Source organism: Ambystoma mexicanum, chromosome 5p, assembly GCF_040938575.1.
Source record: "Ambystoma mexicanum isolate Mex_15411 chromosome 5p, UKY_AmexF1_1, whole genome shotgun sequence".
In the NCBI taxonomy this organism is placed as follows: domain Eukaryota; kingdom Metazoa; phylum Chordata; class Amphibia; order Caudata; family Ambystomatidae; genus Ambystoma; species Ambystoma mexicanum.
In genome coordinates, this window is record NC_090930.1 from 646245694 (window position 1) to 646259378 (window position 13685).

Consider the following 13685-nt stretch of genomic DNA (forward strand, 5'->3'; position numbering starts at 1 on the left):
AATATGTCTTTTTGAGCAAATATAGATTGTGTGTAAAGTTGACAGGGGTGGGTTCTCTGTACCATAAACAGACCTCATCATGATGACACTTCATTTCATTCCCCCAATCAAGGGGAAGAGGATTAAGTGGCCAATGACAAGTGGAGAGGGGTATAGCCTAGTGATGCTGCACACACACCCATTTTCAAAACACATAAAAGCAGACAGACAGGACAGATAGGGACATTCAATTCCATTTGCTGCGGGACGCTCTGCCGGGAAAATCCATACTTTACCTCCATCAATCTCCAGAGAAAGCTGTGCAGAAAGATCCAGGAGCAGAGCTGACCCAGATCACTGTGAAGTGCAGAGACCGTCCGTGGCGAGTGAAGAAAACCTGACCAGATCCGTGGCGACGCCCATTTATTTCAAAAATATATTGTGAGTACCTAGCAGACTGTGCAGAACCAATCTCTTAGTTAAAATAATATAATTCAATCTATTTTAATCTAAGTAGAACTGCCTCCTAACTGTCACCTGTCATTTTCTAGTTGCTAGCTGTCACTTGTCTTTTTGAACTTTAAAATTTCAAATCTGAAAAACGACCTTTACCATATCGCTCATATCTCCGTGACTTGCAGTAACTTTCATCTGGAAGCTGATATCCTAGGCTGTCCTAGGACCCCAAAACGATAGTGCTAGTCCTTGTAGTTCCTCTGTAATCGCGAAAAACGCATTCGCGAATTTGCCGCCATTTGCAAATTTCTCCACGTGTGAAAACAGAAGATTCTTTGCTTTTCTTGCTAAAAATTTGTTTGCCTCTTAAGAACCATCCCTGTATCATTGCTAGAGTGAGCCTGGACTAATATTAACTTGACACCACTCACCCTGAATCTCTAGAGGGAATTAAACGCATTTTAGCATATTTTTCACTTCATTGCCAGCACATATAAAAGCATTTTGGGCCTGTGTTTCCAACTTCTGTAGTCTAAGCTTGCTGGGGTGAACTGAATTACATTTGATTGCATTTCTGAGAACTGTGTGCTTCCCTTCCATTTCCTTGCATTGCATAAAGGGGGGAGGGGATTGCCAGAGAAAAGTGATTACATTGTTTTGTTGAAATCATATTGAGTATTTTCTGTATTGCATTTTCATTCAACATTACATCCATCTGAACTTATATAAAGCATTCTCTACCACCTTCTTCTTCTGTTCCTATTCACAAGTGTGCTAGTGCCAGATTCTCTGTTGTTAATCTTTATCATATCAGATTAAGTGTGATATCCAATTATTAATTTATTATAAAGTGTGATATATATATCTATTGTTTAAATTATCAAATAAACCTTTTAAACTTGCAAAACAGAACTACTTCTTGGCTCAGTGGGGTCAGGAGGATTCCAAGAGAGGGTTGTTATATAGGGGTAGTCATCCAGAACGCATGAACTGGACATAAAGATATATCAATAAGGGTTTCCATTCAGTATCCCAGACTAGGCATTGACTTAGCTGTAGTGTTGAATTGAATCCTCTTACAAGTTGATAAAAGATTTTTGAGGACACTATACCTATACATGCATGAAACATGCACCAACACATTGCTTATCAGTAAAAGTCATCAGCTAGTTCATACTTCACTGAAATCACATTTTATTTGTTTTCTAAAATTAGGCAAATATATATGCTTCACTGGGATGCACCGGAGAAGAAATTGTTTCCCAGAGTCAGTTTGGTCTCATTTGTGCACACCTGACAGCTATAATGGAATGATATGGTATGATATGATATGTTATTTGTAACGCGCCTATACAAAAGTGTTTCAAGGCGCGACGAGGCAGGGAGGGGGGAACAAAGGGGAGACAGACAACGATTCTACTAGGCCAGGAGTCATTCAGATCGTGCAAGTGCAAGGGAGGGGGGGAGGAAAAAGTGCAAGGGGGAAAGGAGAGGGGAAAGTGCAGTACAGAGTTGGTAGAATACAGGATAAATAATAAGGGCCCACTGGTGGCAAGTGCAAGGTAATTGCAGACAAGTGCTGGGAAGGGGGGCTGTAGGGATACAGAGACAAACCCGCAGTGCAGGGGTAGCCAGGGAAGCAGTGCAGGGGAGAGTGGCTGGGCCAAGGACCGAGAACGGTGGGTAGCCCAGTTGCAGATTCAGTGCAGTTTCAGTAATTAGCAGGGGAGCGGTGGGGAGAAAGCAGAAGCAAAGAGGAAAGTTTTGAGGTGCTTCCAGAACCGGAGATGGTTCTCCTCAAGTTTCAGGGAGGCAAGAAGGCTGTTCCAGAGGGAGGCCCCTGCTTCAGAGAGAGATCTACCACCAACTCATTGCTTGGAGAAGCGGCTGACTCTGAGGAAGTTGGAGGCGGATAAGCGAAGAGCTCGAGAAGGAAGATATTTAGGAAGAGAGAGTTGAAGGTATTTTGGCCCCAAGCCCCAGAAGGCCTTGTGGACAATGCAGAGGGTTTTGAACTTAATCCTCACAGCCACTGGGAGCCAGTGTAGCGATTTCAGTCCCTGAGAGATGCGGTCCATGGGCTTGAGACCAAGGACAAGTCTCGCAGTCCTGTTCTGGATGAGTTGCAGAGGGCGGAGTGTAAGTGCATCATGTCTATTACTGCATCTGGAATAATGTGTGTTGCTATTAAATTGTTGTGCATTGCTTTGGTATCAGCTGCAGTGAACTTCTCCGGATTGTGTTCCAAATACCTGAATTGTGGATGCCTTCATGATATGTTCAGGTCTCTAGAGTCCAAAATTCTCAAACTCTACCTTTAGGTTTTAGGGTGTTGAAGAAGAAATTCATTGTGCCTCTATCAAAAGCAGTTCATCCATGTACCTCTTTCTGGTAAAGCAGCACAAGTGTCTGCGGCAGGCATATGTGTGTATCCTACAGTCTTGTCTCCCGGCTTTGCTAACTCAGTCTGTCTTTTTCCTATATGTGATGAATCCTACTCTGTTCAGTTGGGCAATATCACCTACCATCCAGCGCTGGACTGCCCTACAGGGAACTCTGGACATGTACTGGTGGGCCTTTGCACCACAGGCTTTTTTTGTTACAGTACTCTTACATTCCGCTCCTTTTGATGGGTTGTGCTTGCTCACATGGTGTAGCATGGGAACACTTTGAAAAATATTTCCAGGGCCACTTTCGGTTCCCAGTCCACCCCTGCTACTATTAATTGACATAAATTATTAATTTACTAAATACTAGCAGAAGTACCAGTTCTCCGAATGCGTTCCTTAGACAGACATGATAACCCTGATCCTGTAGGTCGCTGTTCTGATTCGCTTTTCGCCTGGTGTGCCTTGCGCCCTGAAGTAAACTGCACTGAGAATGGGCATGTGTGGTTGGCTGACATACTCTGGATCAGATGCTGGGGGAGGTGAGCATTGGTATTCTGCTGCATACTGGGACCTTCTGTGCTCTCTCCCCACCTGCCGTCTCACCCTAGTGTGGTGCAGTTTGTCATTGTGCATTGTGGTGCACATATCTTGGAAACTGTGTATCCTAGGGTCTGGACCTCGAGTGTTGTTCCTCTTGTCAGGACAAGTCCTTCTACGACCACATTGATGTTTTGCCGGTTTCAGACAACCATCTCATGTGTGAAGGTGCTGAAATCCAGGGAAAAAGGTGGGGTGTCCAAATGTCATCTAGCCAGTAATGTCTGGAGGGTTCTAACAGGCAACTGTGCATAATTTGGTGCAGATTGGTGAAACAGTGTGGAATTGTATAAGGAACAATGCTTCGCCAACCCACAAATCCTTAAACACATTTTGACTTGTGTTGAAATCCGGGGAACGGGGTGGGGTTTCCAAATGTCATGTAGCCAGTAATGTCCGCAGGGTCCTATATATGTAACCGTTTTTCATAGTGGAACCAGTTACTTGAACAAATTGTTTTTCACACAGTTCCACTCAAGACAACATGATTCTCTGTTTTGTAGATTGTTAACAATCAGTGACCCAAGCAAGCTAATGTTATGATGGGGGTGTGCATGTGTGGGTAGGCCGGTGTGTGTGAGAGCATGCACACATGCATGTCAGTTTCATCTGATGATATTACTTCTGGCTGTCCTCCCTTCATCGAGTCTTGTGGGGGCAGCCTCCAAGCACTCAATCTGACAAATCGCTTGCCTCATAATCAAGCTATTAGTTCAAAAAATCCAATTTTGGCTAGCCAAACAGAAAAAAAAACCTTCTTGGTGCTTTCATGGATGGCCATTATACCTATCCGCAATTTTATGCAGAGTCACTCCGTCCTGTAGAGAACGACTTCTGCAATTTTTATGGTACCTGCAATGCAGTCTTGCAACAGGGATGGGGTGGGGCCGAAAGTGGGAGCATGGGAGAAGCAAGGTGTGAATCCTGGCATGTTGATGTGTGTAGATCTGGAATATCTTTCTGTCTGCTGAGAGAGTCTAGGAGAGTTGGAACACTTGGAGTTTGTGTCGCCATATGGGTGCTGGATGTTGCATACTAATGAGATGTATCTTTGATCCTGGATAGGTTTGTGGACGTAGCATAGTGGGATGAACGAAGTGGTAAAGATGGCAAGAGTGTTGTGGGGTACTATATGAGTGGTTGAGCCACTACTTAGTATTTCCAAGCTCTTTGGTGAATGGAGCCTAAGGTGGACTAGTGAGTATGATGGAGAAGGAGATGGTTAGTAGTGGGTGGTAACAGTTACTTATTCAAGTCCATGACTGGGCTGGTAGGTTCTCTGAGGTCAAAATATTCAGTGAGTCCCAGGTTCCTACCTGCAGCATTAAAGTTGCCTTGTACTTAGGTATCTAGTTTTCAACTGTGCACTGTGCTGCTACAGTCGAACTGTTAGTACCAATATATTCATAATTGTTTCCATCCTTTTGGATTTCTGTAGTTCTTGGTTTGGATCAGGGTTGATAAGGGTGTCTGGCTAATGGAGTAAGGCCTATCGGTGGGATCTCCAAATCGTGGTCTTTATCCAAGGCACACATGGGAGTGTCTTGTTGCCTTGCCAGTTGAATAAGCAGTGCTATGTTTATTTCAACATTTAATGCTGATCATTCTCGCGTCAATGTGTGGCTCTGCGAGGCAGGTGAGATACTTGATGTCTGACTCATATAGGTCTGGTGTCCTTGCTTCCATCTGTTATCCAGTGTATGTGGTATTAGTACCCGGCGAGAGTCAAGCAGAATGCAACACACATTCTGATTGGCTCTCGCCGGGTCCTTACCCGGCCGAAAATCCTTCGATTCTCAGCCGGGATTCCAGCCGCCTTGTCCTCGGCGGGGGGGGCGTGGCAGCCCCTCAGCCAATGAGGAGGCTGGAAGCGGGGCCATCCGAGCCTCCCGCGGCTGAGAGGCTGCCTTCGCCCCCCGCCGGGGATTCGGGTAAGGCTTTTTTATTTTAATTCCTTTTCCTCCCTCCTCCCTCCTCCCCCCCTCATCCCCACCACTATCCTTCTTGTTCCCCAGCGAGGGACGAGGGAAACCTCCATCCGGGTGGAGACTCGGAGCAGGGCCATCCCCGCTCTGTGCCTCCGCACGGCTGGAGGCTTCCCACGTCCCTCGCCGGGGACGCAGGTACGTTTTGTTTTTTTTTACTTTTTTTTTTTTATCCCCACCCCACGAACTGCCTTCCCAACCCCACTTACCTTCTTTTTGATAGTTTTTTGGGAGCAGACGTGCTGGGAACACTTGTGTTCCCAGCACGTCCACTCCCGATGGCCGCCATGGAAAGGGAAAACGGACTCCGTTTTCCCTTTCGATGGCGGCCATTTTCTTGGTCGTTTCCCGCAGTGTTTTGGGACAGAAAAAAATGCTTTTAGTGCCCTGGTCACGCATGACTCAGGTAATGACCCTGGGCCTTTGCTATAACTATGGGCCCCAGGGCATTACTTGAGTCGGTAATGCCCCCACCGCTCGGGTCATATTGCTTAAGTATTGTTTCCTGTTTGCATTTATTTTGAATAATATTAAGGCATGGATGATTGATGGGTAAAGATTATTATGACTGGTCTATGTTCGAAGACTTGCCCCACTGTTGATTCTTATTCTTATGTAAAATCTTTCAGAACCACTTTTTCAGAAGAGTGATGCCAATGTTTAACAGCAGCCTCCCATATCCCCATCCTCCACATCGCTTGTGTCCTCCCTTCCCTTGTCAATCACAACCTCCCACCCCCGTTTCTTTGGTTCCATGTGATAATCTCGCTGTGAAAAGTGAGCCAGGTAGGAATCTTTTTTTTCCTGAACCCTAAAATTCCTTCCCCAAGTATTCTAGGAGGGGTATAATTATATATTATCACCACCAATCCTAGAATATTTGGGGAAAGTACTTCATTTTCTGGAGGGTACATTTCTAGGGAAATGTCGCCACCTGGCTCCCATTTTCATGGCGGCATTATCTCTGGATACCCTTTCTTTTGGGTTGCGTCAAAGTTACTGACAGACCATCCTCACCCACAATCTTGCATCGTTTTAACTCGGCTTCCTTCCCGTTTGTTTGTTCCTCTTATCTGCACGCCATTATTATCAGTTATGTGCCCACTTATCCTTGACTTTTTTATGCGTTTGTGTGTAATCCCTATTTCTTTACAACGAACACTTCATCCAATATTCTGACCCTATCCATGTATTTAGCTGAGGGACTTCACACTTACCCACAGCATTGCACTGCCCATCTTTGCTACTATGTACCCTCTGCTGGCAAATAAATTAATTTATTTTGAAGCTTCACTTTCGACTCGGATCCTCAGCAACACAAGTTTTATTACATTACATCGAATTAAAAATACCATTATACCTTTTTTTGGAGGTGTGACAGAATATTTGGAAAATATATCCGGAATGGTACACACTCTGATACTTTTTAAAGGAAAAATCGAGCCAGAATAATTAATCACAGCGATGTGCCCTCGTTGATATAGGGTCTTTCTGGGACAGTTCACTTTTTGATTGCTAATTAGTTGCTATAAGAGGCGCTATGATTGTGATTCATTTTGCTCAGAATTGCTGCTGTACTTTTCCCATTAGATGTTCAATGGCCACATTATGTTGTGTTCTTTATAAAACAGTAAAGGAAATATGTAAAGAGACAAACACACAACTGCATTCATAATAACTCAAAAATGATAAATAGCCTTTATTTATGAAACTCTAATGAGATCTTGATTATTTTCATCTAAGTATATTCAATCGAATTTCAGATTAAATTGGCTATTTCACTAGAGTTAAATTAATATGTATCAAGTGCTTACAATGCAATTGATCGACTCTCCATGCATTTAGACAGTAATTGAAGGCACATGTTATGTGTCTGTTTGTGCATACTTGCTATTAAGGGCAGCCACTCCCACTGTGCTCCTGGGCGTTGACATGCTGGCAACATAATTCCACTGCCGTGCCTGCGGGTCCCATCTTTCTACGGTGTTAAGATAACTCCATCCATCATGGCCACCAACTGCATACATTGGTCCTTCAAGCACTGCAACGCCTGCGTGGGAAAGAGTAATCATTAGTGAATGGATAACTGCAGCTCAGGCCAGGCTGTTATTTTTTACCATGCATCAAATGCAATGGGATCTCAAACTTCTAAACAGCAGCTTCATGTACATTAAAGCGCAGCAAACAAATGTAGAATAGTGCTTGAAAGGCATAGTGGCAATGAACAATACATAAGGAATATGCAATTGCTTCTTGGCCATTGGGCGGCAGCGCTAAACCTCACGAATAAGCATTTGCCAAATGATGCATCTCAAGCCACAATCACCCACATGTTCACTGGATTTGGGTGATTTTTGTTCAGCAGGACATTTTAATAGATAAGGTCGTCAGATTAGGGCCCAGCTCATGACAGTTTAATGCTGATGACATGCTGCTGTAAACATTGGGTTGAAGAGGTCAGACCGTTTCCTGTCAGCACAAGGTGAAAGCAATGAAAGTATAAAGTTGGTGGAATAGGACACACCTTTCCTGCCAGGGATTCTCAAGGGACGAAAGTGTGCTTATAGCTTGTCAAACATTCTTGACTAAACGCATTCCTTTAAAGAATGTGATTGTCTACATCATGCAATGTTTGACATGTGATTGACTCTGTCTCAGCCCAACCAGCCTTTCTGAGGTCATTGATAACGATAACTACCCTGCAGTCATGGACTCTCCCCATCATTAAATACATAGTATCAGTAGTCCTCATGGAAGCAAACTCAGCCTGATGAAATGCATGCACCCCTATTTCATGACTGGCTCTTCTCCAGCCCTATAGGCTTTCCAGAGGTCCATGTCCATTATGGATTCTCTATATAATGATATTATACATCTCAATAATACTGAATTTGCTGACTTCTGAATGTTCAAAAACAGACTCAGGTATGGGACCTATTCTGCTGGTCTTGCTTGTAATCTTACAATTCCCCACTTCAACTTAACCAAATTGATCAACTTCAGGAGGAGTGATTGAAAGGTGGACACTGCCAGTTACACATACATCTCTGCAAAATGTGCATATCTTATTAGAGTGTTTAATGTGCTATCTGTACTCTTCTGGTCCCTTTCCACAGAATATGTGGGATCTATTGACCTACCCAACAGTATTTCCCCACATCACCAAGCTGCAGCAAAACTGCGTTTTGCAACAACAACAAAAATGGCTGCACCGTCCTGCCAAGCACGCATCGGGCAGGGTGGAACAAGGGGGCACATTGACGGAGATTGCCAGGGGGTTCTGAAATAAATTAAAGGAAAAAGGTGGAAAAAGCAGCGTTTCTTTGCTGCAAAAGCCAAAATCTCTATTGAAAAGAAACCCTTTTTCACCTTTAAAAAATGTGGCTTTGACGCTAATTCCCTCTGTTCTTTAAAGCCACTGTGATTAGAAAGCCCTACCAAGCCCTGTGTGTCACACTGTGCCTCAGCGAAACTAGGCATGAATCTGAATTGACAAGCCCTGTCAAACCTACTCTAAAAAAAAAATGAACCAGGAACTTTACATTTACTTACACAGGAAACAAGTTCATTTTCTTTGCAAAAGTATCCAAAACTCAGCTGTGCAGAGAGAGACTCTAACTAGCTGAGCCATCTCTGTTTCAAAGTATCCGTGCTTCAGACCAACTCCAGCATTCAAAAGAATAACTATATCTGCAAGGCAGTGTGTGAAGTTGCTGGAGATGAAACGTTGAATGTAAGAAGGAAGGCCAGATGCACCACGTGTAAAAAAAAAAAGAAACTGGGCATTTGCAAACCAAAGAAAAACTAATGCCTGTGTGTAAGAACAGTACACTGGTGACTGAAAGCCTGCCAGTCTTTAGCAATATGAAGGGGTTTGTTGCTGGTGAGACTATCCAACATGGGTTATTTTATGCAACAAGCTGGTTTTAATTCTGGATCTAAGATCAGAAAATAAAGGTTAAAACTATGGTGGCTGGAGTTGCAAGTTGAAAAATAGGTTTTCTGCTTGGAGGGGTGGCACCAAAAGGAGGGCTCTCTCTCAGCAGATACTAACAACCCCCTGATAATTATGGGGTTGAACAGACTTTCGTCTCTGCTGAGACCCTGACAGTAAAACTCCCAGGGAAGAAAGTCTAAAGTGTGAAGGGGCAATAAAACTTCAAAAAAGAGACACCCCCACTATGATTTGAAGTGAATGACAGTTAGCAGCAGTTCAAGGAAAGAAATAAAATGACCCAGTGACAAAGCATTGCCATTTGTTCCCAAATATTATTTCATGAATACATTTTAAAGACTTTTATCTCTGCAGCAAGACTTTGAGAAATTGTAAATATTTTGCAGTTCAAAAGTGATTTTTGTGTGCTTTCTTTTGAGACATGGTTGTCACACCTTGGGGTAGATGGCGTGTTTGGGATTGCTAGCGCCGTAATCCGCCATTGAATGTCCCTTCACGTTTTCCCTGAATGTCCTGTGCAGGTCTAGCCTTTTCTGCTTCGCGCACATAATCGGTAGTTCTTATTGCCCTACTTCCGGGTTACGTGCGCGTTGCAACGTTTCCTTGGTTTCGCCTTGGTTTGCCTTCGCTCTGTGCTTTCGCCTTCCGTGTGGTTTTCCGCTCTTTTCCTCTCTCGCTCGGTGATTCCCTTCCCGGGATCATCCTCTCTTTTGCTCCCCTCCTCCGGTGTTCCTGCCTGCTCTGTTTGTTCGGTTGTTCCCCCTCTTTCCTTCGCTGCGGACCTCAGTCTGCCTCTTTTTCTTTTCCTTGGCTCCTTGTTCTTTTCTCCCCTGCTCTCTCTCGTGCTTACCTCCTCCTCCTTACCCGCTGGACCCGCTGATTACATGTGTAACGGACCCCGGCTTGCTTACGGACTCCTCTGACTCCTGACCTGTGCTACTTGCTCATCTGTGTACCAGTTCCCCTGCTTCTCTATTGGACTGCCTTTGCCTCCCGTATTTGTTTCCACCTGCCTCCCTGTGTACCGGACCTTTTGCCTGCTTACTGGATTGACTCAGCATTTTGAACTGTTCCTCTTTGCTCGTCCTCCTGAGATCCATACCATTGACAGCCTTCGGGACTCCTTCTGCCTCATCGGACATCGTCCAAGTTCCAAGGACCCCGGATCTTCCAACATCCGTCCGAGCACTTCATACAGGGGTTTTTTGTGCATTTGGCTTTTTCCCCTTTCTCAGACGGTCACGGAGGATCGCCCACCGTCTCACCTATATGGGGGCACTGTGGCATCCTTCCGCGGTCGTCCCTATCTGCATTGGTTTGCCTTCGCTCTGTGCTTTCGCCTTCCGTGTGGTTTTCCGCTCTTTTCCTCTCTCGCTCGGTGATTCCCTTCCCGGGATCATCCTCTCTTTTGCTCCCCTCCTCCGGTGTTCCTGCCTGCTCTGTTTGTTCGGTTGTTCCCCCTCTTTCCTTCGCTGCGGACCTCAGTCTGCCTCTTTTTCTTTTCCTTGGCTCCTTGTTCTTTTCTCCCCTGCTCTCTCTCGTGCTTACCTCCTCCTCCTTACCCGCTGGACCCGCTGATTACATGTGTAACGGACCCCGGCTTGCTTACGGACTCCTCTGACTCCTGACCTGTGCTACTTGCTCATCTGTGTACCAGTTCCCCTGCTTCTCTATTGGACTGCCTTTGCCTCCCGTATTTGTTTCCACCTGCCTCCCTGTGTACCGGACCTTTTGCCTGCTTACTGGATTGACTCAGCATTTTGAACTGTTCCTCTTTGCTCGTCCTCCTGAGATCCATACCATTGACAGCCTTCGGGACTCCTTCTGCCTCATCGGACATCGTCCAAGTTCCAAGGACCCCGGATCTTCCAATATCCGTCCGAGCACTTCATACAGGGGTTTTTTGTGCATTTGGCTTTTTCCCCTTTCTCAGACGGTCACGGAGGATCGCCCACCGTCTCACCTATATGGGGGCACTGTGGCATCCTTCCGCGGTCGTCCCTATCTGCATAAAAAAACAAGGAGAGGCCCCGTAGCAAAGAGAAAAGGAAACCCAGGAGGAAAGATAAAAGTGATGAGGAAGGGGAGGGTTTTGAGACAGAGTCTTCCTTTGATGAAGAGGACATAGCTGACCCTTGTGACAATGGTAGAATTCACTGACACCTTGGGGACAGAAAGGGCAAATTATTGAGGATTAATAGAAAAAGTATCAATGTTGCATTGCAAACATACATTTTTGTACATACATCCCTTGGGATAACTCGCATCTGTGTATAAAGTTAAGGAAATTTAGGCCAAATCTTTCATGCTCAAAATTACCAAAATGTATCAAAAGGGCAAAACACAGTCCCGCAGACTGGACGATTGGACTGATATCTGCTGCACAAAATATGTAACATGTGTATATAATTTGCTAAGAGATTGCAATTGTATAAATTTATGTTTTTGGAAAAATCAGATTTTAAGTAAAGTAATTGAGGGAGTTTTTGGACATTGTAAAACTTACCTCATAAATCTGATATCATTTTCCTGAAATCCAACCAGCTGAGAGCGAGGCAGAGACTCTTCCCTATCCAATCCATGAAGTTTAGAGGTGTGCTTAGTTAACCCTGCCCAGCCTATACTGATGTCATTATGCATTATAAATATGAGTCCCTAACAAGACTCTAGACACACACTCTTCCTGATTTCCTGCACTGGGTTCCTGTTCCTGTCATCTTCCAGATCCAGACTCCAACTACAAGGCAAAGCAATGCTGATCCTACTCCAGGGCCCACTGCAAAATCCAAGCAGTGCTGATCCCATTCCCAGCAAGGCCTCAAATCTCAAAACCCACTTAATCTCCCATTAACAAAGGGAAAGCTGTGGTACCTTTTGCATCCTGATCCAGCCTGGCTTGCTGCCGCTCACTGCATGCTGTTGCAATCCTGCTATCCTAATGACCTTTACTATCCAGTGACCAGAATTGCCCAGTCAGTCCTTGCCAGCCGGTGACCAGAACGACACAGCTGTTTGCCAGGTGCCCTGTCGTATAGTGACCAGACCCGGTTGACTGTCCAAAAAACCCAAAAGTAAAAAGTGGACAGTGAATATTTCATCACCCCGTAGAAATCCATAGTATACCTTGGCCCTCATTACGACCCTGGCGTTGGACCATGGTGCTAATAGCACCATGGTCCATGCCGGTAACTTACCGACTCCGCCATGGCGGAATGGGGAATTACCGCCCCATTCCGAGGTTGGCGGGGCGGTAATTCCCCATGCCGCCATGGCCCTTCGCCATTCCCATTTTTGCCCCATAGGGCTAAATGGGAATGGGGAAGGCGCTAAGTATGGTGCCGCAAATTGGGGCACCGTACTTAGCACCAAGGTCCCTTTGCGGGTTGGTTTTTAATGCCTGCAAAAAGCAGGCGTTAAAGTCTCCAACCCGCAAAGGGACCTCGTAATCAGGCGTTAAGGGTTTAACGTCGCCGCCACCTTTTACGGTGCCGTTAACCCCTTAACGCCTTGGTTGTAATGAGGGCCCTTGTCTTGTTTTGTCCTTATCCCACTCAAAGCCATGCTATCCTTATCCTGATAACTTGTCCAACTGTCAGAATTCCCTGTGCATTTTGTCATTAATCTCCAAGCATTAGCGCTACTTTTCTTGTCATTTCTGTCTTGCATAGATCATATGTGATTAGCGATATTCTGATTAAATAAAGCAACTTCCCTTAAAGAGAAGGGGTACACTGCATGAAGGGTTACAACTGCAGCATAACTTAGAGAATTCACGGGTGGTGTTCCTCTTTTCTTAGCCATTAAATCTAGTTTAAAGTAAAACTGTTCTTCCAACAAACTGATTTCCTTTCCAATTTCTCCCTGCATTTAACTCAAAGTGCGCCTCGTTCTATATTGCATAACACTTATTATTTGTGGGTTGAGGGAACATTGCAGGGGGAAATTCTAACTTGGGTGCTATCTGTCCTAAATCAAAAAGTGCTCCTATTCTGCTTTGCTGTGTATATGTTCCCCTAGCAAGTTAAACCAGTGCATTGCTCACATTCGCATTGTAATTATCACCTAATTGGTGATTGTTGCCCCATATTAAAAAGTGTGTGATTTCTTTTGAATTTTATATAAATAAATAAATATTGCATTTGACCAACCAGCCTGGTTCATATGGTCCATTGTGACCTGGGGTATTTGAAAAGGGGGTTTGATATGAGTGGTGTATCATCCTAAAATTGAATCTGCATAAATAAGGAGAAAAGCACCTCAGTTAGGCGCTACATACTAGACCGAGACCAAGGTGTGCTTGTCGCCTGATTGAAATCCTTAACA

General features: G+C 44.8%; 1 protein-coding gene across 2 annotated transcripts in view; it reads right to left on the reverse strand.

Annotated features, from left to right (window-relative positions):
* Positions 1 to 13685, reverse strand: part of KLHL4 (kelch like family member 4) — a 1128728-nt gene that overhangs the window by 107455 nt on the left and 1007588 nt on the right. For both annotated transcript variants that reach the window (XM_069612999.1, XM_069613000.1), the window contains exon 8: positions 7295 to 7457. In XM_069612999.1, coding sequence (XP_069469100.1) covers positions 7295 to 7457 — 163 coding nt within the window. The remainder of the gene's footprint in view (positions 1 to 7294; positions 7458 to 13685) is intronic.